This window comes from Prorops nasuta, unplaced genomic scaffold, assembly GCF_024137725.1.
Source record: "Prorops nasuta isolate Cenicafe-Biocafe unplaced genomic scaffold, Cenicafe_Pnas_1.2 PNAS00002, whole genome shotgun sequence".
In the NCBI taxonomy this organism is placed as follows: Eukaryota; Metazoa; Arthropoda; class Insecta; order Hymenoptera; family Bethylidae; genus Prorops; species Prorops nasuta.
The window spans coordinates 6,382,537-6,410,529 of record NW_027116799.1 but is presented as its reverse complement, the minus strand read 5'-3'; the positions used below and the strand labels follow the sequence as shown (position 1 = coordinate 6,410,529).

Sequence of the window (27,993 nt, the reverse complement as noted above, 5' to 3'; positions counted from 1 at the left end):
ATTTCCTGTACCATTGTTAAGAGAATTTAATAAGTCTAGTTTTAGTTGAAGTTTTATTTCTTACCACCATGTTTCTGTACAATAGGCAAGTTATTATTTTAGTAATATCTTATAAAATTTGTACATCTGAATTATACATTACATATGAAATAGATATATTATGTAAGAGATATAGTATACTTTTAACTGAATTCACGAATTTCAACAATTTCAATAATTAACAATATTCGTTGAAATCATTACTCGATTGATATAAATTAAGACTGATCAACAGTTTTTATCCTTTACAACCAATACCATTTTTTTTACCTAAAAATCGAAAAATATCTCTTTGCTTGTTTGAAAAATAATTTTAATAAAAGAGAAATTGTAGAAGTAAATTAAGCTTTAACGGAATATTTTCGGTTAGAAGAGATATTTGTAAATAAAAGTTAGTTTAATATCAACTATCCTTCAGAACTTCCTTTAGGATAGATCCTGTATTTCTAGCAGGGATAAAATCAGGGAATGTTGGAAGATTAACGTTTGAAAGTAATAAGGTTGATTGCGTGGATGAGGAAGAATGTGTTCGACTATGCCCTGGTCTCGTTAAAGGCTGCAAAAATACAATTTTACAATTAGTAATTAATGCAATATTTGAATAAAACAAAACATTAGCATACCGAGTTTGAAATTGGCAGAGCTGGCAGTTGTGGTTTAGGCTCGGACGCATTTTCCAAGAATTTCACGAATGCAGCGGCTAATGAAGTTTCCATTTCCTAAAAATGTAAATAAATGATATATTTATCGTTGCATTAAGGCTACTGTTTAAATTAATTGTCTTACCTTTGATGGGGCAGTATTACCACCACTGAGTCTCGAAAACCAACTATTATGAGCATTCGCGTTGCTTAATCCAGCTTTATCCTTTTCTGCATCATTAAAATCTAAGATCGTGGCGAATACTCTGAGAACTGAAGATTTATCAGCAGCTGAAGAGGATAAGTAACCCAGCAACAGATTTTTTATTAGATCCCTAAACAAAATCCAAGAACATTAGATTGTTTAATTTTCTTTAATTGAGAGAAATTTCTTCTCTACTCACTTATCTACTTTCCCTTCCTCACTTTGCCTTGCTTCTTCTACCCTCTGATCTGCGGTGCTTCCAAGTTTTTTTAGTTTGTCAACTGCAATTTACAAAAACAATTAATTTAATATTTAAGAATCTTTATAACTCAATAAAAATTAGGTACGAAATTCTAGGTAAGCTGCCAGAGATGCAATTAAATTACAAATTACGTATAAATTTAATGAGTGTGTCCCGGCGTTGTAAAATTCGTAGTTTTGCAGACTGAAAAGGCACGAGTGCTAGTATCACACAAGTACTGGTCGCCTTCACAATACACCAGTACCTGATGCAATACTCTCACCCACGTCTTAATTGCTCATGCTGCATTCTTCGTTTATCATGCCGTTCTAGCAAACTACCTTTTCACATGCCACTATTTATCTAGGTAAAGCTATATCCACAAAAGTATACGTTATATCTCTCATCGACTGTTCAAATTCTGAAGAAAAATAAAATATTTGTTATATATGTAATACAAAAAAAATATATGTACACATAAAAATTGTCATCTTACAGGAAAAACAATCAACTATTAAATAAAAAAAAATTATCAATATGGAGAATTAGTTTAGCAAATATAGAATTTCAAAATGCTGAATGTTTTTCCTTTACATTTCTTTTTAAAGTATGAGATTAAATTTATAATTAAGCTAAGTTTTGAATACGAATGTTTTCACGTGTTCATCATAATTTTTTTTTTGTAGGATAATGGTAACTGGTGGGAAACCCCACGAGGTAATATGAGCTTCTACATACTACACGCTCACAGTTACCGCATGAGATTACCCACTGCAGTTACCAAATTATCAATCTGTTCTCATTATCTAATTAACTAAAATTGCACATCCACTCCAAATTCACTTTTTTCTGGATTTTGTTAAAAATTGACAGGCAAAAATAATTGGCAATACATAATTATTTGAGTTATTCTCCTGCTAATGCAATAATTGAGAAATGCAATCGTGCTCTGAGGCATGTATTTTTTTAATAAGAATAATTTGCCACTTAATTAACGTGAGTTGCGAGGACTCTACGAAAAACTGATGCTTAATTCTCAAGGCTTCCTATGAAAGCCTTGCATTACCTAGTCAATAATACATTACCATAATACATGCTTATCAATGACACAATTGCATAAGCTTCAGCATTTAAACCAAAAATATTATCGTAATAAAAAAGCATCTTAATATTTCCCTATTGGACACAGATCAATTTAATTTAACAATATAGAATAACAGAATTCTTAGCAATTAAAAAGGCATATATCGTGATAAAAGCACTAATAATTTTTCTAAATGCTCGTGGTATAAATCAAGAAGCTGTGTATAGTCTTAAGAATAACATATTGTGGAAAAGATTAATAATAAAATAGATAAAAAAAATGTGTTAATAACAATTTTAATGTCTTAGGCATACCACCAAAATATACGGGAAAAAAGTCATTCAATAAAATAGAGAAAAAAAAACCAGCACCGGTGACAATGCATGAGCCAAACAATTTTGTAATTTAGTATGCAAATGCGATGGACTGGCTCGTGGCCTGATACCAACAAGAATCCCGGGGTACTTTTATAATCCCAGAATTACCTGTTGATATTTGACCACGTACCAGATTGCGTGTGTTTGCTTTTGCAGATTAGTCACAGGTCACAACTGAATTGATGATTGTAAAAAATAGATCTCAATTTCGAGTGTGCATGATTCTTAGCAAATCAGGATTGTCCGTTTGCGCTATTTTATACATGTGCCCCTCACCCATATCTGGATTTCTCTTCATTCATTGTTTTACTTACTGTTCAATAAATCAAATACTCCTAATAATCGAAAGGGCTACATGTACAATCTCAAATACTATCATAGTACAAAATGTGATTCACAACTGCTTAATTTGCTTTTTGTTGTTGTTATTAATAAAAAATTGAGCTAGATAAACATTGATCATGCAAGAGCCGAAATGCAAAATGCAAACCAAATTAGAAATGTGAAAATATTGAATAATATAAATTAAAGTAGTAGCAAATACCTTCTTGAGTCAATTGATCGATTCTTTCTGTTTTTCTATCGAGCTCTTCGCTAAGTCTTGAAGCTGCCTGTAAACATTCTTTAGCTTCCAATAATTGCTCCTGCAAAAACACATACCATTAGATCCGTAAAATTTCCAAGATCAAATATAAAGATTTTCCAAACCTTCAGGTTTGATATCTCGTTAGATAAATCATTTTGTTTCATGAACGAGTCATTCAATTTTTGCTGAATTTTGGCTGTAGCTTCTATTACATCCTTCTCTTTATCTGGAAAAAACAATTTATTATATAACAAAATATTTTTCATGATGAAGATTATATAAAAACGAGAAGCTCTCACCTCTCTGGAATTGTTCTAAAACTATTTGAAGATTGGTCAAAGCTGCAGTTTGTGACATAATTTTATCCTCGGCATTGGATAACTTATTTTGTATATCATCCCTCTGTTGAATGATTAGATTCATTTGTTGCTGTAGAGTCTCCACTTGCTGATTAGCTCTAATGTTGGCCGACGTATATATAGTCGAGCTATTTTTTAGTTTTTCCTCAGCCTGCATCAACTTCATTTCTAATTCCTGCCTCATTTTTTCGGCTATTAAAGCTTCCTCGGTATAGTTTGATTCTTGCTCAACCAAATGGCTTCTCAGTCTATCCAACTCTCTTGCAGCAGTAATTTCCTTTTGCTGGCTCTCTACCAACTGGTTCTGCAAAATCCTATAATTTGTCTGCTCTTGTATCAAGGCAGCCTCCAACGCATTACATTTCTCTGTCATAATCGTTAAATTCGCACCCCAAGTCGAATGTTGCATAATGCCACAAGTTTCGCCACTTCCAGTCTCTTCCATATTTTTTAAACGCTGTCGAACCACCTGTAACTCGTTTTGCAGCCACAAAAGCATCTCATCTTTTTCTTTGATCAAATTCAATTTTTGTTCCTGTTCAGCCGTTAATGCTTGAATTTGAGCATACTGCTCCTCTAACAGAACTTTTATCCTCTGGATTTCCGCGTGATACTGCAAGCTCTCATTATGCTTGATCTGGACCAATTTCACCAGTTCATTCCTTTCATTTTTCAAAGTTATAAAGTCCTGTGATTCCGATGATTCTGACAATGCTGAGTCTCTTAAATTACGAATTTCATTATCTTTCTCTTTAATAAGATTCGACAGACTTTCGATTGTTTCCTTAGCCATACTCGTGGACTCCTTGTTATTATCAAGTGCGATCTGCAATTTATTTTGCATCTCTACTACGTCAGTCTTCAATTGGCTATTAATATTATTAATCTCTTTGTTTTCCTGAATCTTTTCCTTCAGAGTTGAAACAAGTTTCGTCAAATCTTGTTTCTCGTTCTGCAATCGTAAGATTTCCGATTCCAAATGCCGGCAATTATCCAATGCAGTCTGTAATTTTTCATCCATAGATTGTTGGAACGAGATTGATAATTTTTTCAACTCCTCATTCTCTCGCAAAACCTTGTCCAATTCATCGACTTTAGTCTCGTCAGTTTGATGTTTCTTATTTTCCATTTGGAGCATCTGTATTTTGTTATTTAGCAGTTCATTCTCTCCTTCGAATTTCTGTCTCATATCCAGAAGCTCTTTATTCGTTTCTTCAAGTTCTTCCTTAATTTTTGTAGATTCCTGTTTTATTTCAGTGTATTCTTGTTGAAGCACGGATTTCTCAGTATCCAAAAGTTCAATTTTGTCTGAAGAATCATTTTGAACAGCCGTTAATTGCTCCATTAAAGAAGCATTTTCTCCAATAAGATTTTCATTGTCCTGATTCAGATGAGAAATTTGCCCCATGGCATTATCTAACTCCTTTCTCATATTCAAAATATCATATTCGAGATCCGCTTTCTCCTGGTTAGCACACTCAAGTTCTTCCTGAATTTTTTTCAACAACTCCTTGTCCTCTCTATCACTCATCTCTCGCCACTTTAGAAGCTCGTCCTCCAATTTCTCAGATTTCTTATGTAAATACTCATTCTCACATTCGAGATCCTCCTTTTCCCTTTGTAGAGATTTCATGGAATTTTCCAACTGCTTAGAGCTGGCTATCGAGCCTTTCAATTCACCTTTCACGTTGTCAAGGTCAAGTTTAAGCTCCTCTATTAGTTCTATATTATCGTCCAACCCTTTGCACTTCTCCAAGGACATTCTCAATTGTTCCTGCATCTGACTCGCATTGCTCTCCATCAATTCTATTTTCCTTCTAAGTTCGCTATTTTCATCCAAAGCTGCTTGCAATTTAATCGTCAGATTATGCACAGCACTCTCACTGCTCTCAACATTTTTCGATACCCCGTCCAATTCTTTCTTCGCCATTTCCAACTGCTCTTTCGTATTCCTCATTTCAGCTTCCAATCCATCGGTCGAACTTGGTGAAGCACAGAGTTTAGAATTCTGTTCCAGTAAAGTTTTCTTTTCCACCTCGAGACTTTTGATCTGCTCCTGCAAGGATTCTAATTCAGTTTCCAAAGTGGCTCTCCTTTCGTCGCTTGCTTCAGGGATAGATGGCAAATACAGATAGGAGTGCTCCACTTCCTGAGCCAATGAGTCGAGATGATCCTGCATATTGTCCAACTCGTTTTGCAAAGATTCTTTGGAATTATTGGAATCCTTTAATTCTCTACTAATTTCCACTAATTTTTTTTCCAAAACATCTAGCTTCCATTTTGTTTCCAGGTATCGTTTCGCGACGCCTTCGAAAATGGTCTCGTCAGGTTCTAATTCTATATTGGAATTTCTCAAAATTTCATGCAACCTTTCAGCCATGTCCTCCATTAATTTATTATCATTTGGTTTCTCCGTCTCTCTTTCCGTTTGAATATCCTTCTCTTCCCTGATAACCTCGTTTGTTTGTAACGATTGACAAACCGTAGTTTTATCTTTGGCACCATTATCCTTCAGTTTCATAGAAGCAATTAAATTTTCCAGTCCACTAGCTTTACTCTCCGCCTCGTTGTATTCCACATACAGTTTTTCGTAAGCCTGCTGAAGCTTCTCATGCTTAGATTTGGTCTCCTCCATCATCGAAAGTATTTTCTCTGCAAAAGAAGAATTGTTTATGATGCACGAAATGGTGATTGATATATTATAAAATCTATCTTTCTATTTTTGTAGTCAATTACCAGTAGACTTATTATGCATATCATCTAACTCTTCCATACTGAATTGCAAAGTTTTCTTTTCCTCTTCAAGCTCTTCGATCTTTTTCAATAACTTTTGCTTCTTCAACTTCTCGTCCTCGGCACATTCCTGACCATTTACCGTGTGATTTCCACTCTCCACATCTATAGCCTTCAAGGCACTTCTCACCAGATCCCGTTTCTCCGACGAATCCAATTTCGAGATTACAGATCGAAATTCGTCGACCAGGGCATTTTCGTCCAACGAGTACTTCGCATTTCTCTAATTTATAGAAAATTCATCGAATCTTAGAAGCATATGAAGACAGCAATATATTACCGAAGCTTTATAAGCTATAAAAATGCTTTACCTTTTCTTCCATTTGTATAATACGATTCGCCATATCCTGTTTCGCCCTTAACATCTCAGCGTCCTGCTGGTTCTCCAGGAGTTCATTTTTCTTACTCGTACTGTGAATCTTAAAATTAAATTAAAAATCAGAAAAATTCATCCTGCTTTTAAATACCATTTATTTTAAATTTTGAATTACCATATGCATTTGTTTCAGCTCGATCTCTAGATCTCGAATTTTCAGGGTGGCCTGAGCCAGTTGATCCTGGAGTAACTGAACTTTGCTTTTCTTATTATGTAGCGGTGGGTCCCAAAAGAACCCTCCCCCTTCATCGTTCTGGCACGAATCATTCTGCAATAAAACAAAAAATAGTTAAAAACTTATTTTTTTATCCTTTTTTGCTATATATACAGTAAATCAGATTACTGATAATTTTACAAACAGTAAGTACAGGAGTAACGAGAAAATATGAAGTAAACGATGACGTCGGTACTGAAAAAAGGGTGCAAAAAGGTGTTGCTTACGTGTCACAGAAAAACTTTTTTCTATTATTATGAATTCTTGCGCAAACCGATCAGTGCATAAGTTTGAACGCTTTGACGTAGAAAGCTGAAGGTTAGCTCGCTTAGTGGCCGTGATATCGAATGAAATAACCGTAACAAAACGCGTATACAGATAGAAGACACGAGAGGCGGTTACGTAATTTTGCAGAATTTTCAAGGATTCGTCTAAAATTATCCAAGATTATCCAGGATTTATTTCTTGCACCAAATCTTGTTCTTCCACCGGAAAAAAAAGTCCAATTTTCTTATTTTTCGTCTTTCGGTAAATGCGGTATGATTTGAGGATCTAGTCTCTCAAGAACCGAGCCTCGCGAGGGAAGAGTCTTAATTTTAATTGCATAAGTATATTTTCCCCTTTTCTCTTCATCAACTAGATTTTTCCAAAATTATCAAAAATTTCATAATTTGTCGAATTTCGGTAAATTCCGTATGATCCGAGGAGTCAACCTCTCGAGAAAGGAGTTTCGCGAGCAAAGAATCGTAATTTCAATTGCACAAGTGTCTCTTCCTTTTTTTTCACCAATTTCTAGATCTATCCAAAATTATCTAGAATTTTTTCTCGTACCGAAGCCAAAATTTCTTTTCCTGCACCGAAAACCCTGTATACTTCCACCAGACCACATCGAATTTTCTAATTTTTCGAATTTCGGTAAAACTCGTATGGTTCGAGGAGTCGACCTCTCGAGAAGTGGGTCTCGCGAGCAAAGAGTCATAATTTCAATTGCATAAGTGTCTTTTCCTTTTTTTACGCGAGTCTGCAGCCGGACAACGCCATGCTAGGTGCATTGTTCACGACACGAGATTCTTATGTAAACGCGCATAACAATACTGAGTTACTAATAATACGCTTGCTCGCTGGATACATCCTGCCTCAACTTTGCCTGGACTAGCGTTAATTGGCCTCCGGTGGATGTCGAAAGCAATGGTGCGTACGCGAAGTCCCTTGTTTCTCCGATTCTTGAGAAGTCTCGAGAATTCCCCTGAATTTTTCAGTGTTTACGGAGTGACTCGAAAATTCCTCAAAATCGTTATATGTGTAGTTAAGGGGGGGGGGGGGGGGGGGGTTAGTGGATGCAAATGAAATTCTGAAATAGTCGATAATTAATGAATTCCCCGAGACAGGCCTTTTGTAACATTTAACCCGACCAAAAATACAAAATCCTTTTATCTGAAAGTCAATTGGTTCTTCGGAGAAGAGGAATATAAAGCGTCCTGCCCGCGGAGTCAAAGGGTCATCTTCTTGCGCCAACTCGGAGGGCTCAGCTGTCCCGTTTCCAACTTCCTGTATCGCCATAATCTATTCGACCCCGTCACGCATCATCCAGATATAGAAAATTGATTATTTCCCCTTGGATCCCAATGTTAATTTCATCCCTGCCTCAATTTCCATATCCGTCCTACCTCATTAAATTGCAGAACATACCACAATTTTTAATTTACATAAATGACCACCATATACCAGTTAGGCTATTTTATTACGAGACACTAAAATTTTATTCTTCTATTATAAATAGAACAAATCGAAGCCTTGCATCTATAGATATGCATCGAAACGGTCATTTATTTACCGCTGGATTTTTTTCCCGAGTCTTCGGCTGATCACGCGTGACGTCACAACGAATCCTTCGAGATAGTGATCATGGAGAGTCTACGACTCGAAAGCTCCAAGGATCTGCGTGAATATTGACAAGAGTTGTACAAAATGTCGTTACACCCTCGTAATTTCTGATAAGAATTATTTTTTTTTTAATTTTCCATGCAGAGTCGTAATAGCCTATTTTTTCACGAATTATCATCTAATAAAACAAGACACTTTTGATCAACCGTCGACTAAAAAGTATTATTAAATTTCAGGAGAAAAAAAAAATACAAGAGACGAGGGCTCGCGAGCGAAAGCTTCAAGGACCTCTGTGCGAATACATTGGCAAGAGTTGTAAAAACCTCGTTACACCCCCATAATTTCTTATAAAAACTTTTTTTCTAATTTTCCATACAAAAGCGTAATAACCTATTCTCTCGCGAATGACTATCTAATAAAACACGTCACTTTTGATTAATCGTCGAATAAAAAGTATTATAAAATTTCTGTAGAAAAAAAAATGAATAAAATAGAATAGAAAAGTTGGAAAATAGAAGAGTCTCGTTATGGAATTGAAATTCATTTATGGTGAATCGTGAACGGTCTAGGAGAAGAAGAGTAAACACACAGAGGACGAGTTGAGTCAACTTGAAGTGGGACAAATGTCCATTCAGTGAGAAAGTGCGGAGCGCCCAAGGTGAGGTAGACGAACAGAAAAGTGAGATATTGTCGAAGGAGGGGGTGACTACTTTTGTCGTCCGTCCGTATGCAAGTCAAACGATGCATTATTCCTTGACCTGACCCAACCAACTCCCCTTTCATATTCATTAGGATCATGGGGCTACAGCTTTGGACCAAGAAACTAAACGAACCACAACGAAAAGCTTGACACGTTCCAACCGTTCCGCATGACATTCTTGCTCCTTAATTTTAATATACAAAAACGTATTTCCTGCATACCTTCGTTCTTTCTTAAAAATAGTTCTTCTATAATTAATTATTTATCGTTTACCGACAGAAACTCCGTAACATCGAAAGTTTAGGAAGCCAGCCTGTTGAGCCGGTAGGTATAAACAGATCGATACGCCGTTCGATATATGAAAGTATAATTCACGAATACTCCCGTATAGACCAATACACGCGCTTTCTGGACGAGTCACGTGACTGCCTTTAGACTTATCAAACGGTTGATAAGAGTGTGCAGGTAGTTTAGTCATGATAGCGAACGTGGGAAAGGAAGTTCCTATCGAACGCCTCGCGAATACATTTGAGTGGCATTATAATCTTTCCACGAAACGGAATTAGCGAAGATTATCACGAATCACTGATAAGTCCGGCAAAACTGGCGTGTTATTCGTAACGAGTATTCAATTACGAAGTTGGATCAGTTTTCGTGCGAGGGCGCTGCCTAATTGCGTCGCTGAACGAAGGAACGAGGAATGTAGGAACGTATGGAACAACGGTCAAATAAGGTTATGATGCTAAGAGGTCGAGTGTTGTGCACAAATACATCGTTCCACTGGAGTATCAGAAAAATAAGAAGCGTTGAATACATGGGCGAGAATCGAGACACACCGGACATTGTGTTCAAAATAAACATTTGACGTCCCTCACTACGCGTCGCGTACTTCCGATTCGATCAACCATTCGCTGCAACACAGTCCTAACCTAAAAATTTTCAGGCCATCCAAGCTCCGTCATATAAATATTCTTTACTGATAAAATCCTAGCGCCTGTTATATCGATATTCAAAGGGATTTTCAAGAATCGAAATGCTTTCGTTTGACACTGGGATCGATAAAGGCTGAAAAGTTTCGTTGGACGCGTAACTTTCTCGCGTTAACGTTGATAAAAGAAGTGGGACGTTGGAATCGCAATGAAAAGCAATTTCGTAAAACGCGTTTATGCACACCTTTCCCTTGACGACTTTCAAAGCTCATCACCAATCTCCATTATTCACTTTATTCGCTATCACAGCCGTGTCCGTGTACGATCTCTACCTGGCAAAATGGCATTTGACGAGTTTCTTTGGTTTCGCATGTTCTTACGTCACTCCCCCTGGTTATTCCAAGAAATGGCAAAACTCGGGAAACCTCCTGACTTTATTTATCGCCAGTGTAAACATCGCTAAAACAAAGTACCTAATGGCCAGTGTGGAACGTACGTACGGACATCGGCTATCTGGCAAATATTGAAAAGCTGCAAAGAAATGAGGGGGGAAGGGGGTTGTCTTTCAAAAAATATAATTTTCCGTCGTAGCTATATATCGTGCTCGAAGAGATATTGGCGTAACGCGCGCGTTCAGCCAACAATAATTAGCTGTTATCGGACGCCGTGACCTGAAACCACGCTCAATTTTACTATTTTCTCCGTCATTGAAAATAACGTAGCTATAGTGCATAACAGCTCTTCAGGTGGTATTATATATTCGTATGCGTGTAACGGTTTTTCTCGTATGACGATTATTCCGCAGATTTTAAACGAATTCACAGGCACGTCTCTGTTGACAAATCGTTCTTACTATTCCCTTTCCCTGCTTAGCCGGTTCTACGAAAGCTTTTTTGAGCTTTCGATCGGAGACTAAAGTGTTTCTTTTAACGTCAAATTCCTACTAATTTTCGTCCTAAATAAAGAGCAATAGAATTTCTTTCGAGAAGCCGAGGAGACGGATAGAAGTTTTTGAAGATATAATAATAACTTTCAACGGTATTATAACGAAGTATCCAATGGCTTAGTTCGTTTTACAGCTTATGCGAGCGTCTCGTGGCGTTTTGGTCAGGCTTAATATCGCACAGATGGCACTCGATATCCTAAGACAAGACTAGCTGTGTCAACACAGCCTGCAATGAAATTCAGCTCCACTCTGTGTTACCGTCAACGTTTCTCATCTATCAATTCGTTTCTCGATCAATTCGTAGAAAATATTGCGACGAGAGAGACTGTGAACCGAATTGAAGAAAAGCAAATTGAATGAAGAAATACGAGCACCGCGCGCACTAAAAGTCAGAATTTACATTTTAATTACAATTAGAAGAATAGAGATTCTAATTGGAATAGCCGTTATAATGGGAAATGTAATAAAAATTGTAATTTACGAGAGGTTCGAAAGAATTTATACGATTATTGTTGCGAGGATCCTATGTGGATGAAATTTGCTGATCGTTACGAAACGTCGCGTCCGACGTTCGAGTGTGTGCGTTTTCCAGGTCGGCACGCGGACTCGCTGATACACACTGGACGACACATTGTATTGCACATATACTATAGTTTGGTAGTATATACCTGTGTCTTCGTGTGTAATAACGCCCGTGACGTAATACAGCCGTGTTACACGCGTAAGTTCACAATGGCGATTCAGGCTTCAGCGAGTAATTACAATATGGCTGTATAAATGAAATATAAACATCTAAATGACTGGTATGAGAGATAGAAAGAAATGGGAGGGGGACGAGAAGGTCTCGATCCATTATATAAATCGAGTTGACGATACGCAGAGATCGACCGTTTCAGCAAGAGACGCAGAGTTGCGGTACGCAGAAAAGAACGGCCGTTGGATTGGAGGACAACATCCGGTCTGGCCGCCATTTTGGTTGAAAATGGAGGAATCCTCGTGCGTTCCTGCGTGCAGGGGAACCGATAACAATACAAAAACGCGATCTTTTAACCTTTCACGTGCCACTGACGCCAGATACGTCACACATTGTTCGACTTTTTCTGAAAAAAGCATCCGATCGCTCTGACTTCATGCAATATGCATAGTCTTCGATTCGATTCTTCCTGCGCGCCCCGACCGGGATAGCCTTCCAGTTCACGAGACTACCGCTACGAACAAGCTTGCCTCGGTAAATAAATCAAACATTGGCATTTTCATCAATAATAACAGCGATAATAATTAAGTCAACCAAATAAATCGATCAATATCCAACGAATCGATTCAATGAACAGCATTAATCGCTCGAATGAGCATATGCCGACTAAGTTTTTCTCTCTCCACCTCCCCCCCCCCCCCTCCCCCATCGCTATAAGAATAAACGAAAGCATTTAAGTTGGTTCCCGTGCGGTTTCTAGCGCACGAATAAAGAACCGAAGCGAGCTCTTATCTGCAGGAACGCGCTGAACATTAAATTCCGAGTAGCCAACACGAGACAGGGTGTAAACTTTCTGTTCTGGTCGTGGTTAATATCCTGTTGTAGAGGAGAGTGCACGAGGTCTTTTAGTGCGCAAAACGAAACAGGAGAAGAAGCTAATAACGCATGGCTGGACCGAAAGAAAAACGTAAAGATCCGCGAACGCGCGTGCGCGAGCGTCAATGTACCTACTTGACTCGACGCTAGAGCTGCTTCTACGCTGACTAATCAACGTTCGCTTAGATCTCGGATAATCGATTCTCTGTAAATCGCAAGGAAACACTTTCACGAACCTTCCACCTCATTGAATTGTTTATACCGCTATTCTACATTTTCCGTGCAGCAACTCGCTAGAATGTTTTTCTTAGTCGGTAAACACATCTTGTTTATGTACAGGTTAGGTACTACTGCGATTGGCCGCTCTTCTCGGCGTACCATTGCCACAGTGACCAATGACGAGCCGATCTCGCGACGCGCCCCGTTCCATTAGGAAAAACGCAAAAATAATGTAGACTCTTTTTACCGATCGTTCTTCCTCGATGCAAATTCTCGCTAGGCCCGTTTTATTTGCCACACTGTACACATGCACGCACACGTGGGTCAGGAGGAGAGAGAGAGAGAGAGAGAGAGAGAGAGAGAGGTAGTACAGGAAGATTATTTCTTCCAGCGAAGAGCGTGCACCTTTCGTAATTCCTCGGCAAACAACGGACCCGAAAACAAACACGGAGGGATATATGTGTGAAGAACCTAAAAAAAGTTGAGGAGGAGGCGGTTTTTTCGAGACCCATTTGAAAATACACGCGTCGAAAGTCACCATTTTATTTGGACAATTTTTGGAATCTGGACGATAATTTATCGCAACGTTGCAAATTGTTGTACGCTGTGTTATGCTGTGTAACCAAGGGGGAGAATGGCACGAGGTTGGGTAGAGGATTTTTTTTGTTTGAAAATAGTAAGAGGCTATTGCAAATAGAGTGAAGTATTGCAGAAGGCATGGGACGAGTGTTATGTACATGTCACCGGTTGTTCTTGATCTTTGGTCAACTTACTGAGGCGAACCAAAAGAAAATCTCCTCTTCCACGAGAAAGTATAAATGGCACAAGGCGACAGCTGAAAATCTGATATTAATATATATATATATATATATATATATATAATATAATTGTGCAAAAATTTCTGTCACGTTCACCACACAAGCAAGGGCAAAAAAATTCATTCCCAAAAGTGGCCGAGCATTTTCCCATTGACGAGAATTCCTAAGTACCTTTTTAGGAGGTATCTATGTTTGCTTACAAAGAAACTAGCTTAGCGGTTGAAAAAAGGATCCTAACTAAGTTTATTCTTGTCTAAATGCGCCTATCCGTTGGGTTTCGAAGGGCGATAAATGTCTGCAAATAGAGAGGAAAAAAATAGAAGAAAACTAAGGCTTTCCAGAGTGTGGAAAATAATATAGAGCTATTTTTCTTATCGAGTTGTCTTGTTTTTATTTTCCATGTCGATTTGAAGCGGCTGCCATCAATTTGCAAGATTGTTCGTCCTTGCTGAAATAATTGCCTAGTTGTCGTTCCGTTTTCAGACAAAGCGACTTTGCCTGTTGGCTTATATTTGTCGAATGCTTATCTGAAATTATGGAAATTATTGAATTTTTCAATAATTATCCGTCAATTCCTCGTGGCGAAAACAACGGGTGGCAATCGTTATCTAAAACGCTTGGCGATCTAGTTTAAAAAAAAGGAGAAGAAGAAATTAGCCGGTCAATGATAACTACGTTACTACGTGAAAATTATAATTACACGCGACGCAAATAGTTATTGCGCAAAAGAATTATTGTAACTCTCGATAGGTTTGGCATAGGTAATAAGTGTTACGTTTCTTTGCACGCAACTGGGACAAATTTTATCGCCATTACGGACACTATGTATATACTTTCAGTATATATAGCATATATATTTATACTATTATGATGCGGCATTACGTAAATATAAAGTCGCGTATGAAATAACGATAAATGAGTTAAATGCGTTTATATAATGGATTATGACAATAACAAATAGCAAACTCATTCTAAACGGCCCTTTCGACAGAAACGTTTCTCATCCACGTTCCTTTCGCAGTTTAATTTGCCTGTCGCGACGATTCGTCAAAGTGTTTTGCGTTGAATGGAGAATAATGCGAGAGGAACATAGATACTGCCGCATAAATAAAATATGATTTGCAAAAAAATCTGAAAGTATAAATTCTTACGTGCAGCAAAAATTTACGTAACGTTGGCCAATATTTCGCAAGGATCTTTCGAAACGGGCTCGTCACCTCTCGACAAATAAACTGTTGCAAGCCAAGGATCACCAGCCGCGTATATATAACATATACTTATATCTATTACATATATTGTTTGAGTTTCCAATAGTTTTTAATGGATACCCTCCCCTCTCCTCTCACTCTGGTAATATAGTAAAACATCCAGAAGAGTGACTCGACAACTTCTAGATCCAACTTGAAACCACAAACGACATGTTCCTCTTTTCCATGTTACACCTGTATATATATATATATATATATATATATATATATAAATAGCAGAAAAAGCAGCCTTTGAAATAACCAAAGAACTGTCCTATCTATTATTTTCCAACCCCACCGGTCACGTTATACATTTCCTGCTAAAAATCAATTTGTACCTACGATATTAACAAGTTTCGAGAAAAACATTATGGCGCAAACGGATCTAGTTTGAAAATTGTTCTGTTTTCGATATCTCCGCTCGGGTGTTCCAAGTACGGATTGGCAAACGATTCGTTGTAAACGATCAACCAGCCGCGAATGTGTTGCAACGAGTGATACCTATTCTAAAGAGTTTATGCGAAATTTTTTACCCTCATGATCCAGCGATCTGCATTAGATAAAAAATTCTAATAATTAATCGAATAGATTTGTATAATTGTTCGCTCGAATAGAATCATATCGATTTCATCGTACGAGTTAAATTGAATTTAATTTCTCTCGGCTGGGAATGGATTGTTTTACTGAAAGAGGAGGAGGGGGGAGGGGGGGGGGGGGTGCAGGATAATTTTCATCGGTGGCACGCGAGGAATCAGCCACTGGCTTCGAGTCTCGTTTGGACTCAACGTACACACGTACACAACCAATCGAAGTTGGAAAGAAATCGATCGGCGGCGTTCTTAGCATTTCACGGTAGTATCGGAGAGAACTTTGAGTGAAATTATCAATGCATCACGTAAGCTCGTAGCCAATATCGGTCAGCTTCTGTCCGTGCTCGACGGTGCAATCGATCGCTGCCTGGATAGCTGAATCTTTTACCGAGCACCTATATGCCATAGCGTCAAAAATAATAATAAAGTAGCTATATAATCGGTGAAAGTTACCTATCGTCCGATATCCTAACCTCCAAATTCTTGCGAGGGAAACGAGAGGAAAAGCCGCCGAATAGCGGCGTCCGATGGAATTCTGCAAATGAGGAAATTTCGTTTCGCTGGGTTCGAGAGAGGAGATTGTGGAATTGGAATGAGGAATCCGAGGATAAATAAGGGGGGATTTTGACGAATTGTCAAGGATTGTTGACGTTAGGTTGATTCAGGGAGGAGGGCGCTGATTGGTCGGCGCGCGCCGGTGCTTCCGTCTGGTGGCGCTCGACGCTCATTGGCGGAAATGCGGATCCCGCCAAGGACGGCCAATCGGATTGCGCAATTCTAGCGTGGGTCACGTGTCTCGTCCGTTAGATGGCCAAACTCGAGAAATCGCATATCGAGACTCGAAACTCGATAGCGATCGTCAAACTGAGCAAATTTTTGGAACACGCGATTTGCTTCGTTTGATTTTTCATCGATGTTTCATCGATTTTTCTGTAGAAAACGTCGATAAACGGTGAATTGGAGCGTTTGGAAAATTTATGACCCTCTCGATTAATCCGTATGAAACTCGGCGCGAGTCGAGCTCTCTATTTTCAGGATTTAGTGCTTCATTGTGAAATCCGTCCAGGTGAAGCGGAGAGTCGTATAATTGTCGCGCGAATGTGCTGGTAACCGTCGGTGCGGAATGAGAACCATCATTCCGAGGTTAAAGTACAAGGATTGGTTTAATTAGCTTTGAGCTACGCAATGTGCAGATTGCCAACGTGTATTGTAATGTAATTGTTTTCCCTCATTTTTTTTCGGCTCGACTAAAATCGAACGCTTCTCGCCATTCTTTCTCCCCCCTCCCCTTCCTTTTTTCCTGCGCGATCGCTCTTTAAAAATTGCACAACGATCCGCAGGTGATTCGACGATCGACGTGAATTTTGCAATAACAACGATTAGATTAGAATTTTGCAATTTTACAAAAAGATTCGATCGCGGCTGTTTATAATGCTCGTAATGCTATATCTCATTATCGCTAAAGTTGCACGTGAGAGAAGAGAGAGAGAGAGAGAGAGAGAGGCTCTTAATCCATTTACAGCCTTTAGGATCAGTAATCTCGAGCGATACCAAACAAAGAGCGATTTTTCATACTCGTTCACTCTACAATTTATACACGGTACTACAAAGTCGTTCCAACTTTGCTATCTTCCGTTTAAAAAATTGGATACGAGCATATTATTCGATAGATAATCCGATTCGCGAACAAAAATATTACTCCGTTTATCTTTCGTATCGCGCAGGATATTTTCGAGAAATTGTCTAATTTTCCAACGGATCGCCGCTCGGTTTTTTTCTACACGAATATTTCGCGAGCGAGGCGGCTACCGCGAAGAAATGCAAAAGTTTAGCGCAACGTATCGATATGCGCGCAAGCATTATTGCGGGTAGATAAGGAGACTTTACAGCTTTTATCATTTACTGACATGTTGACTTTTACAACGAAAATGATATTAGCTAGCGGTACGTGTGCAGGTAATAGCGCACTATGTTAGTTTAGTAATCATATGTAAGTTCGTCCTTCATCCACTATCTATCGATAAGTTGCTTTCCTGTGCAAGTAGAACAAGCTTATACAGCATTTAAACAGTTCTCGTTCTCTTCGATTAAGTATATAATAAAAAAGAGGCTAAAAATATAGTTACAGCCGCATAAGAAAAAAAAAACAATATAACGCATATCTTTTCGTACGACGAAAATCGCAATAACAGTAACAAGAGTAGAAAAGGAAAGAACGTTTTACCGACCGAGCACAGTCGCATCGAGATCCTTTTAAGATCCAGTCGATTACTCGGCTATCGTAACTCGAGCGCGTACGTTCGCCAATTAAAATGGCCCATTAGGGCGCCCCGGGAGGGAGAAAAATGTGAGAAAATAGCGAGTGTCTCGAATTACCGAACGAGTAGCTTCTGGATAGGCTTAAATCTCAATTTTCCTCAGCGTCGCGACGTAATACGATCCACTGAAATTATTTAAACAATATAATCTCGGTACGTGCGGGCGATAATCGAGAACGGCTATATAAATCCGATTGGTCGCGACTACAGGGAATTTCTTTCGTTCTGGACGCAGTCGATTCTCTCGGGTTTTATTCCGAATGTCGCGCCATACTCGGCCCATTCGAGGGGCCCCCCGAGCGATTCTCGCGGGCTATTTGCCTCCGTGCCACGATAACATTCTGCCAATCAGCTGCTGCATAACGATCTATGCGTATGCAGCTCTCGCATTATAACCCACCATAAACACTACGCTTGATATTAACTCGCGACGACTAAACACTGTTCCCATTTAACCAGCTTCGATGTGGACCTACCAGCAACGATCCCCTTATTTTCACACACCAAATTTTATTTCAACGAAAACCGATCGTCCTATCTGCCCGCGTTATTTATTTTACAGGCTTTTCTCGAGATATTTACTTAACCAACCCAAACTACTACAGTCACTCGCCACTATCTTCTCGTTATATATTTTCCTTCTTTTCTACTCTCAATATCGAGTTTCGAAATAGACCTCGAGTACCTTTACAAACTACTTCTCTTCTATTAGGTTTTAGTTTATATACTTTTTCAGTGTTTTCGTATTTTTCGCCCAACTCGAAGTTTTAACGCGTATTCTCCTCGCCCCGTGTTTGTTTTGTTGATTTTCTCAGTCTCTCATCGCGGTGCAAGGAATGTTCGGGCAGACCGTTATCGTTTACTTTTATCTCTGATTAATTGTGGCGAGTGATGGATCGTATCGAGATGTCGCGTTGGCTTCTCGTTAATTCAGTTTCAAGTATTATTGTTTTTTTGTAAATTGTGCAATCGACTAGTGGATTAAATGTTTTTTTTTTTCGCCTTTTCCAGCCGCGGTGGAAAACGGGGTTGAGGATAGTCGTGGGATTTTCACTTTGCACAATCGAAAGAGCGCGTCGAGGTCGTCTCGACGAGCTATTGGGCGTCGCGACGACGGTTTCTAATGCACGAGGTCAAGCCCTTCTCTCGAGAAAACCCTTTGAACCACCACCAAAGCATCAAAGCTATTTCGCGACAGTGGCTTCTGATACACGAGGCAAAGTTCTTCCCTTGAAAACCCTACGAACCGCCGAACTCTCTCAAAGTCCCCCCGGATATCGCGTCGACGGTTTCCGATAAACGAAACCCCAAGCTCTCTTCTCCCGAGACTCGATCCTCTAAACCACCAAACCTAACCTTAAAAAACAACGCATCCCCCTGGTTAATGATACTCACGACGAAAACTCAAACTTACTCCCGTATAAAAAAAAAAAAAAAAACAGAAGAAATAAACATTCAACGTCTCTGCACAAAGTTTTGTAATAAACAAAAGGAGGCTCCCCCTAAGTCTGTTTTCACTAGGAATTACAGGCCACTTTTTGCAAGCACGAATTATAGAGTGAAATTGCACGTTGTCGACTAGCGATTACTGGGGACTATTGCAAGAAGAAACTTGGTAACGAATAGCAAAGTTCCACTGGCAGTCTAGGAGAAACGACCAGAGATGATAATAAAAACTTTGAACCTTCCAATTGACTTAAAAATCGATTCGAGTGTTTATCGTTGCGGTGGCACGCGAGAAAGAAGCGATAATCAGAAGAAATAGAAGAAGAGAGAAATTGAACTATAATGAGAGAGTGGGCGGAGAGAGAATAAAAATTATGATGAGAATGCAAGAAGAAGGATAATGAGAGAAGAGTGTTTGGCTTACTTTTGACGTCTCGCAGGAGTGTGGGTGGTTGTTGGCGGTTGCACAAAAGCAAAAGCAACGAGCAAAAGTTGTTGCATGACTAGAAAATCGTCCTGACGAGTCTGCCGTGCGACGGTCGGCAGGCGACTGTGCGTTTGCGACGTTTCTCGGTCCTACCACCACCGACCACGGGCACCGCGACACCACGTAGCGAACGATCCCTGGCGGTGGAGGGGGAAGAGGAGGAAGCACGCACGTGGAGGCCGCAGATCACACAGACGCACCAACCTATCGCCCAAAGAGCCCATGCTCGCGTGTGAAAACCCACACCTGCGCACCGATCATCCTTACCTCGAACCGGTCAAACTTTGTCCCAACCGAGAAAATTATCTCCCAAAGCAGGAAAAGCCTCCTCGACCGAATTAACATTACAAACAAGCTCTTTCCTTTTTCGAGGATAAAGAACGAAATTTAATACTCTATTCTTCTTGCCTCGGCTTAATATCAATTATTATAGTTTTCTCCTTCTTAAGAGTTCTTCTTTATTATTTTTTTTTTACCGATTTTCACGGAGGATTAATATTTGTTCTAGGAATTTATCTTTGGTGGATTTTTCCTCTTTTTGAAGAGTCGTAAATGGAGCTCGATACGCGTTTGGTGTGGGATTTTGTTGTTTTTGCCTTTCTCTACGTACAGAAATGCGCGCCTTTGGTGAGTTTGAGTGGAAGAGTGCAGAGTGCAGAGTTGATTTTTCTGTTTTTCGCGGTGCACTTTTCACGAATCGCGATCCATCATTTGGTTGTTCGTGTGCAACGTTGCGTGTTTGCGCAGCCATAAACGCGAGAGGATCATTGCTCAGGTGTGCTCGCGATACACAATAAAATGTCGCCTGACGTTCGCCAGTGCTAGTACCGCGGTCATCCACGCTCCGACTCGATCACTCTAATTCCCGCGCACGATCGCTCGGAATATACGCTTATATTATCTTTTAGATTAACAAATGTCACACTCGCTTCGTTAAACAATTTTTTTTATGAAAAAAAAAAAAAAACGATTTCAAATACGAATTTGACAAATATTTTATATTTCCCGAGGGAGGAGTAGGGGATTATTAAAAGTAACATCGGAAGGCCATGATGCAGAAAAAGACACAATTCCAAATAGGAATTTAGCAATGTTTTGCATTTCTGCAAAAACAGTACCAAACTATTAAAAGTTATATCGGAAAGACATGACGCGGAAAAGGTCACGATTGGGAGTAGAAATTTTGCAAATGTTTTACAATTCCGAAAAAAAATAGTAGCGCGTTATTAAAAGTTAAATCGAATGACGATGATCCAGGAAGAATAAGCGACGATTGGGAATAGGAGTTTTGCAATTTCGCGCATTTCTCGAAGGAGCGATATACCGGGTTATTAGGAATTACATCGGAATGAAGAAGAAGGAAAATGGAGGTGCGGCGAGTCGGGTAAAATTGGTGTTGTCGAATTTTTTCAGCTGCGCCCGCAGCAGCCACGCGTATAGGGGCCGATAAAAATTGTCCTGGCGTTTAACAGCGACGCGTTGTACATTCGTAGTCGGCTACGGTGGCAACGGAAAAGGTAGCAGCTAGCCTAATTACATTATTCATGAATCGGCTGCCTGCACTGCCTGTCGTGTCTGGGCCTTGCGCGCTTCGCCAAGAAATCTGCTAAAACGCTTCTCGCCTTTCGGTCGAGTCCACTCCTCTTTTTTACATTGAAATCGAACCCGGACACTTTCGTATTCAACCATACACGCATTTCTCTCACTATCCGGAACCAATTTTGACATTTTCTGCCAAAAACGAGCCCCCTCCTTAAAGTTCTTTTTGAATAAATTTTAACGAGTCGGTAGCTAAAAATCACTTGGTCGAAAGACGATTGAGTTTCTTTTTTTTTCAAGAAAATTATAGTTGAACAAAGATGAAGAGATTTGATACCGAGTATCCGGAACCAATTTTGAGAATTTTTTCAAAAAATTAAATCCCTCCTCCCCCCTCAAAATCCTTTTGGAAAAAATCTTAGCGAGTCAGTAGCTATATAAAAAACACTTTAACGAAAAAAACAGTTGAATTTTATTTTCTTCTTCTCAAGAAAATTATAGTGAAGTGATTAGGAAAATAAGAGATTGGTTACCAACCTTGTGCGAAAATCACTTTGAGAATGTGTGCCAGGGGTGGAGAAGAATCAACGCGAAGGAAGAAAAGCTCGATGTGGTTGAGTATATATACCCCCTGCGCAGGGGTAGTCATAGTCACTATCAACCCTCGAAAGTGCCAGATTTTCAGCCTATCGACAGGCGGCTCCTTATCAACGAAATTAAAATCCTCGAACATCTGTGATACATCGATTTCCACCCCCCCCCCCCCCCCGCCCCAACTATCACAGTTTAAATTTCAGCCTCGAAGCAAACTTTGGCGAACGATAGAAATAAATTGTTAGAAAGTGGTGGGGGAATAATTACTTAACGAGAGTCATTAAGAGTATTTAATTTTAATATTACCAAGGAGAAATGTTGAAAAAAAAACGTGATAATTGTCAAGATAGGATAAGAAGGAGGTCGAATAGTTTTCGCGCGATTATCGCGATAGGTGAAAACGGGAGTGGAATCGATCGTATTTGGAGTTTGGATGAGTCAGAGAGTGCCATTTTATCCCGCGTGTAAACGGTACCATGGAGTCACACTTCGACACTTTATTACTTGGTAAAAGCAGAGTGCAGGAGGTCGAGCGAACCACATCCGGTGCTGACGACACTTTTCAGACGCACAATAGAAAGGAAACTGGAAACAAAAATTTTCGTATTCCTTTCGGGAACCAATAACAATAAGCATCTCGTTAGACCCTCTTCCGAATTTCTCTTCATCGAACTATGAGCTCGATCGTTATTACTGGATAATTAATTGAACAACTAAGAATTTTTGTATAGAAAATTCACTATTGTACGAATAAAGAGTATTTATTTAAGAATTTAACAAATTTATAATAAAATTCATGGTAATTAAAAATAATGATTTTCGTATTCCTTTGAGAAACTAATAATTGCACCTCTGAGTGCATTCGCGTTAATACTTGATAATTAAACAATTACGAGTTCTTTTGTCAATTGGAGTTTAATATTTTACAAATATCGAGCATGTAATCGAGAATGCTTTCGAAATGAAAGATGGAAAAAACTTGAAACAATTTTCGTATTTGTTTTGAAAATTAATAATAATCACGTCTCGTTGGACCTACTCCCCACTTTCTTTACAACGCACTGTAAACCAACTCGTGGCTACTCAACAATTAATTAAAAAGCGAAGAATTTTCTCTAAACTGAAATTTAATATTTTATAAATATCGAGTATTTAATTGGGGCTCGTGGAATGATAAAATATCGGAGGATAAATGCTTTTCTTGACGGATGTGAGAGAAACTGAGTCGCTTAAAGCTACACAGGACCGTTCCTTTGTTAGTCCAAGATATGGAATAGAGTATGCGGTAATGTTGACTGGCTTATCTGAAATTCCTAGCAAGAGTTCGTACCACGCTACGCGCTATTCGAGCCAGAAAATAATTTTTCAGTCATCCAAAGGAAACGAACAAGTATTTTCCATTTCAGAAACAAACAGAAAGTCATTTCTTTATTTTCTATTTATTAAAATCCCTTGAAAATTATCAAACGAGGATAGCATGAGCAGTTTGAATAATAAGCTTAAAATATATGAAGAGAACGAAGGATTATATTGTGGATAATTAGTATAATTAAAGAGTTAATTACAAGCGGGAGTCACCTTTCTTTAGACTCCATAAGTCCGTATAATGAGAGTCATTTGGGTTATTATTGCGATGGACTAAACAATGACTTTTATCGCGTCTTCCGAACGCTCGTGAGAAACGTGTAGAAGGAGGAGAGGGGGAGGGATTGTGATAGTCGAGGCTCGGTTTGTGGGCCGAGCGACCACAACCTGCTCTTACATCTGAAAAGGTGATAATACCCCGCTGGATCGTTGCAGAATATTTTATGATTTATTCCGGAACTCTGCAATCTATTAAAATCACCGCGGAGGAGCCTGGATGATGGAACGAAGAGGCCAGTATTCGTTTCGCAAGGAGTTCCAAATAGTTATCGTGACTGTGTGGCTGGTGAACGCTCGCGAGAGGCAAATTCGTTTATAATTAAATATTAATCGCGTTTAGATGCATACGTGGACGAGTTACGCTTGGCAGCAGGAGGATGAAAGCGATAAAGGCGAAAGGAGGGAGGGGAAGTGTTTAGCTGTGTTATATCTATAACGTCGTCTGCCAGTCAGCACATAAACACTGCTGAGTAAGAAAGTAAGCCTTCTTCTTGCCGGCTTCGTCAGGCTCGAGAAACTTTTCGCTCTTACCATTATTACGAGCCATAAAAATCTCGATAGAAAATTAATCGTTCGAGGTAGAAAAAAAACCCTGAGACTCACCTGATCCTGACATTTTTTATGAAGTTCAATAACTGTTTTCTGCAGCTCCGCGTTTTGCCGCTGAAGAAGAGAAATCTGAGGACAAAAAGTTTTTTTATTCGCTATGGATCAATTATTGCCTTGTGGTTTTCGAGGTGGCAGGGGGAAACTTTACGTGTTTTGTAAGCAAGGGGGATGCAGATATTGTCGTAAAAGCGTTTTGTTTATCTTGCGAAGGGGGGAGGTTGGAAATTTTGGTTAGAAAATTCGTGTCAGGCTTTAAAAATTGTAGGCATAATCGGGAGAGGAAGTCCGGTGGTGGTTCGCGTCGTAGGTTCGTTGGAACCAAGCGATGCACGCTTCTGTTTGTTGTTCTTATCTCAGGTTTGCTTTGCGATAACCCAAACCTCCCCCCTCCCCCCTCTACCCTCCCCCACAACGCTCCGACGGCACAAAGTCATCTCTGCGCTGTACCTGGCACCCCCGAAACCCGTCGAGTTGCCCGATGCAACCGTCTGCACTCTCTAGCACCTGGTGCTCGAATTGGGAAAAAATATTCGAGATTATTCTCTCGATTTATGCATTGAGAAGCAGCAAGCTCTTCGAGGGAAAATTATCGTTGCAAAAGTAGCAATTGTAGAAACCGAGCGATTCGACTAAATTACTGGTCTATCGGTTTCCGCCTGACACATTTCTTTCAAAACACGTACGGTCAATGTATGAAAAGGTATGAATCTCAAAAGGAAACAGAGGTTGAACGGGTAGTATTGTTAGTGCAGACCATAGCTATTGATATCGCTATCTAGGAACGTTTCGTACAACGGGGAGTATGCAACGAGGCTAACGACAAAAGCATCAACAAACCCGTTGGACTGTTTTTGGTCTCTTGCGCATTCACGAATTATCTGCGATAACAAACCGGAAATAATATTTATGTTGCGAGAATTTCAATGACCTAAGTTTAATCATTTCTCTTGGAACTTGTACAATCTTTGAGGACTTTGTTAGTATTAATTTTGTATTTTATCCGTTAATCGATTCTAATTTTCTTGAAAAATCCCCTGGAATAGTTTTCAATATTCCCCTTGATTGATGTTAGTCTATGTCGATCGATGAGAACCTTGGAGAAGGGCTGAAAGGACCTAGTGGTGTGAAAATATAAGCTATGTGTTTACTTTACTCTCTATAATAATTATTAGGGAAAGCGGCATATGCTGAACTAATTTTCTGCTATCGCATCCTTCCTTATCAATGGAACGGACATATGTGGGGATAAAAGGATTCTGTGGGAATTGTTTACTGAAAGGATCGAAGGTATTGTGTTTCAATATGTCGGATTAATTTGTTCGTTTTATGGTTAAGAATTATTGTAATAGAGTTGTAGTGGTACTCACCTCTGCATTTTTACTCTTTAAAGCTTCTTCTAATTGAACACATTTTTCGGTTGCTTCGCGCACTGCAATGGAACGTTCATCTGTACGAGAAAAAAAGAATCGTTTGGACTAGAGTTGTTAGGTACAAGATATTGTTATGAGATTTAAATTTGGCGGGATAAAGAAAAACGACTGTCTGCTTGGTCGATAAAACAGACCTTTATTTTGACAGTCGTTAATAACCTCTCACGAAAGTAAAAGATGATAGTGTTTTTTTATTTTTAAGCCAGTCAATTTAATTATTACTTTACCAGTTTCTTCGACGATTCCTTCGCTCAATGCTGCTAGCCCTTCCTTCGTAACATTTGTGACATTAGAGATTTGATCTTTTAAATCCGATAAACTGGGCAACCTCTTCTCGAACCACGACATATTACACGTCAACACTTACAAAATAAACGTGACTTGTAAAACTCAATTGAGCACTTTTGATTATGTTTATGCACATAACATATCATTAAAAATCATAATACAGTTGTGAGCAGAAAATTATGAAAACAAAGTTGAGAGAACCACGTAGTAACCTTCGCATAATACACATAAATCCAGTTGAACATGGCTGACAACGTCACGTGGGAAAATACCAGACTTATGAATACGTCAACATTATTTTAGTATACGATATTAATCGTAAAATTATGCGTATATCTAAAAATTCATCATTTTCAAATATATTTCACAGTGTTGTCGATTCTTTCAATTTAGTATTTCTTACGGAAAATTAAATATACAAAAGTTTAATTGATTCTATCGCGGGATCTGTGATACCGACCGAACGTAGTTCCAAAGTTGTCCTGAAGATGGAGACTGCGAACAGTATTTTCTCAAAAGAATATCGTAATTCGCACAAGTAATCTGCGGGCTCTCGATATATATTCAAATGGGATTACAAATATAATTGCTACTGTCTCAGTTTAAAACGATTAAAAAAGAACTTTATAAATTAAATTATTCGATCCCGAATTATTACTAATTTCCATCATTTTTATGACGAATACTATATTACTTTTACGAATAAATGAGGTAATTTGCATTACTCGATAAAACTCTTGAGCTCATGAATGGTATAGTTATAAAAAAAATCTCCCTTTGAACAATGGGCTATTGTGAAAGAGGATATAAATATTTACCTTTAGGATGAAAGATCGCGCATACATAAACAGAATATGAAAAGAAAATCGTAAATTATATCCGGAAGTACGTTGTTTTTTTTAACTAATTATCAACTGTCCGAGCAGCCCTAGAGAAAAGTAAATAATGTCGTTAAACCAATAGGGATGAATTATGCTATTTATATCGTGTCAGTTTTTCATTTACATCTTATAAAGTATTAGGAAACATGACTGGCACGAAAGGGAGGTCCACGACAGAGGAAGGTATATAGCAGCTGAGGGAGGGATATCACCAATGCTGTAACAAAATTCACCAGGGCCCTGTTCAATTAAATCTTCTGATAATTTTTATTAATTTTTAACATTACTCTACAAAATTTATCTTAATATCAATTGTAATACATATATTTATTTATTACATCTAAAGACCGAGAAAAAAAATCAGTCAATGACTATGTTTATTTGTGTTGTGGGAGCGAGTGACGTAAATTATTGAAGAAATGAATGAGGAATAGAGTGGGGGAGTGGAGCTAGGAAACGTGATTTTTGTTGGATGTTACTTGGTTGAGGGTTGTGCGTAGTTTCTACGTCACTGGCCATACTATCACGATTAACAGAGTGAACAGTATGAGGCGTTCGGACGTGCGAGCGAGACGGAGAACGAAGGAAAGGCGAAGGAAAGGAAAAGAAAGGAAAGGAAGGCGGACGAGGTAAAGACATATCTGAATCCTTCGCTTCACTCGGCTCAGTCTGATCCGAGCCAAGCTGCGATTTAGACCCGTGCGCTCCGCTCTCTCAACTTTTACTCGAATTTTCCCGCATTTTTCCATGGTAAATTTTTACTCTCCAATTTTTCTTCTTCTACCTTAGACCAAGTGCTACTGATCGTACTCCGCGTAAACACAATAATTTATCACTTTCTTTTTCACCTCAATTTTTCCATCCTTTCACAATTTTTCCCCCGTACCTCTCCCAGTGACATTGACACTACCTATAATATTACTTTGAAAAACAATAATT

General features: G+C 38.9%; 2 protein-coding genes across 2 annotated transcripts in view; one reads left to right on the top strand and one right to left on the bottom strand.

Moving 5' to 3' along the window:
• Positions 1 to 36: 36 nt before the first annotated feature.
• On the bottom strand, positions 37 to 26,404 carry LOC136783282 (thyroid receptor-interacting protein 11-like). The gene is made up of 13 exons (XM_066743326.1): positions 26,113 to 26,404; positions 25,823 to 25,902; positions 24,450 to 24,524; positions 6,817 to 6,969; positions 6,637 to 6,744; positions 6,269 to 6,548; positions 3,473 to 6,184; positions 3,296 to 3,399; positions 3,132 to 3,231; positions 1,085 to 1,166; positions 826 to 1,015; positions 663 to 758; positions 37 to 595 (listed from the first exon to the last, which is right to left on the bottom strand). The coding sequence occupies exons 1-13, from the start codon at positions 26,231 to 26,233 to the stop codon at positions 443 to 445; spliced, it is 4,254 nt and encodes a 1,417-aa protein (XP_066599423.1). The 5' UTR covers positions 26,234 to 26,404; the 3' UTR covers positions 37 to 442.
• Positions 26,405 to 27,508: 1,104 nt separating this feature from the next.
• The window catches only part of LOC136778184 (band 4.1-like protein 4), a 51,412-nt gene continuing 50,927 nt past the window's right edge, over positions 27,509 to 27,993 (top strand). Inside the window, exon 1 of the mRNA XM_066734808.1 lies at positions 27,509 to 27,804. The gene's annotated coding sequence lies outside the window, so the exon portion shown is untranslated. The remainder of the gene's footprint in view (positions 27,805 to 27,993) is intronic.

Excerpts from the sequence above, each read along its gene's own strand:
- LOC136783282 (XM_066743326.1), bottom strand. The coding sequence starts at position 26,233 with ATGTCGTGGTTCGAGAAGAGGTTGCCCAGTTTATCGGATTTAAAAGAT. Across the intron at positions 3,232-3,295 it reads ACGAGATATCAAACCTGAAG|GAGCAATTATTGGAAGCTAA; the intron begins GTTTGGAAAATC and ends GTGTTTTTGCAG. Across the intron at positions 1,167-3,131 it reads CGATCAATTGACTCAAGAAG|TTGACAAACTAAAAAAACTT; the intron begins GTATTTGCTACT and ends TGTAAATTGCAG.